Source organism: Onychomys torridus, chromosome 17, assembly GCF_903995425.1.
Source record: "Onychomys torridus chromosome 17, mOncTor1.1, whole genome shotgun sequence".
Lineage (NCBI taxonomy): Eukaryota > Metazoa > Chordata > Mammalia > Rodentia > Cricetidae > Onychomys > Onychomys torridus.
The window spans coordinates 16064950-16066490 of NC_050459.1; the positions used below are offsets into that span (position 1 = coordinate 16064950).

The 1541-nt window shown below is 42.1% G+C and overlaps 1 protein-coding gene across 1 annotated transcript; it reads left to right on the forward strand.

The window, feature by feature from the left end:
- The first annotated feature begins 243 nt into the window (after positions 1-243).
- Positions 244-1274, forward strand: LOC118569073 (alpha-defensin 23-like). The gene is made up of 2 exons (XM_036166785.1): positions 244-415; positions 1174-1274. The coding sequence occupies exons 1-2, from the start codon at positions 244-246 to the stop codon at positions 1272-1274; spliced, it is 273 nt and encodes a 90-aa protein (XP_036022678.1).
- The last annotated feature ends 267 nt before the right edge of the window (positions 1275-1541 follow it).

Consider the following 1541-nt stretch of genomic DNA (forward strand, 5'->3'; position numbering starts at 1 on the left):
CAGCTGGAAGGGATGGCAGTCACTGAACACTGATACCAACATCACGATTTCAGCTGTGAGAACAGAGGAACATCAAAGAGATCTTGAGGGCAACAGTCTCTCCCAGTTCCCATCTGTGCATGCCTTCTCTAACAACAGGGCGGGTCTCTGCTCCTTTTCATGACAGTCCTATAAATGCAGGCTGGCTGATCTCTCCCCACACACTGGGCTTCTTCTCACCCTTCCTCCAGGTGACTCTCAGCCATGAAGACACTTGTCCTCCTCTCTGCCCTTGTCCTGCTGGTCTACCTGGCCCAGGCTGATTCTCTCCCTGAAGCAACTGAGGAGACTAAAAGTGAGGACCAGCCAGGGGTAGAGGACCAGGATGTGTCCATCTCCTTTGGAGGCCCAGAAGGCTCTGCTCTTCAAGATGCAGGTGAGTAGTGGTGCCCAGTATGATAGTGGGTTTGAGTCTGCTGAGAGAGAGAGTTGAAGATGTGCCTGTGGAAAACATTTAAAGTGTACAACATATTGATTATCCCTTTGTCTACCCAACTGATACTTTTTTTTTATAGAAAGAAAACTTTGCTTTCCTTTGAACAATACAGTTAAGAACCAAATATCTGTTGTATGGTATTTTGTTTATGTTCTGACTAATAATGCTTGCCCAGAGATTGGATGTAGCCAATAGTTAACCCTAAGAGCTAGGCAGCGCAGGTCCATGACTTTAAGCCTAGAATTTGGGGAATTCACACTTTTAACTGCTAAGTGGTAATGGGGATATTGGTAGATGGAGACAGGATCTCCCTCTACTTGGTCTGAGGATTTGAGGAAGTAAATCATTCAAATGTCTTTTGTGGCTTCTGCTCTGCTTCTCTCATTCACAGGTAAGCTTATGTTTCAGAACACAAACAAAAATATGACACTATATATGTCAGTGTATGAATATGTTGGGTCATGTAGACATAAAAATGTGGATGAATGTGACATGGGTTTCAAGTGCTGCATGGGATCAACACTTACTCAGTGTATTATTTCCCAGTGTTTTCAGTTGATCATGTGCTGGCTGTGAGGTTTTCAACACAAACAAACCTACTCTTTTCCTTGTATTGTGAAACTTTATAGTGATGTACACTATTGTATATTGCAGTCTACCTTAATGCCTGATGTCCTCTGTCTCTTTAGCCAGGGGAGGAATCTTGACTTGCTACTGTAGAAGATCCTGCAAATTTTTTGAACGTGTCAATGGGATCTGCAGGCAAGGGTCCAAACGCTACATATTCTGCTGCCGCTGAGATCAGAGACAAGATCTCCATGTGCTCTGAGACCTTATGATCTGTCATTTCTCTTGTACTACACCTCAATTGTTTTTCCTTCTCCAATAAATTTCCTTGCAGAAAAAGAATCTGTTTCTTTTTTATTTTTTTTAATGCTTTCTATGTGGCTTAATCAGGACTCTTCCAAGCTATCTAATTGAACCTTCAATGAATCCCTTATAAAAGAAGTCTGAGTTACATTTTAGTAGTCATATCAAGAGTAAATGGGAGTTTAGATACAATGTC

Coding starts and splice junctions, on each gene's coding strand:
- LOC118569073 (XM_036166785.1), top strand. CDS start 244: ATGAAGACACTTGTCCTCCTCTCTGCCCTTGTCCTGCTGGTCTACCTG. Junction 416..1,173: donor CTCTGCTCTTCAAGATGCAG/GTGAGTAGTGGT, acceptor TAGCCAGGGGAG/GAATCTTGACTTGCTACTGT.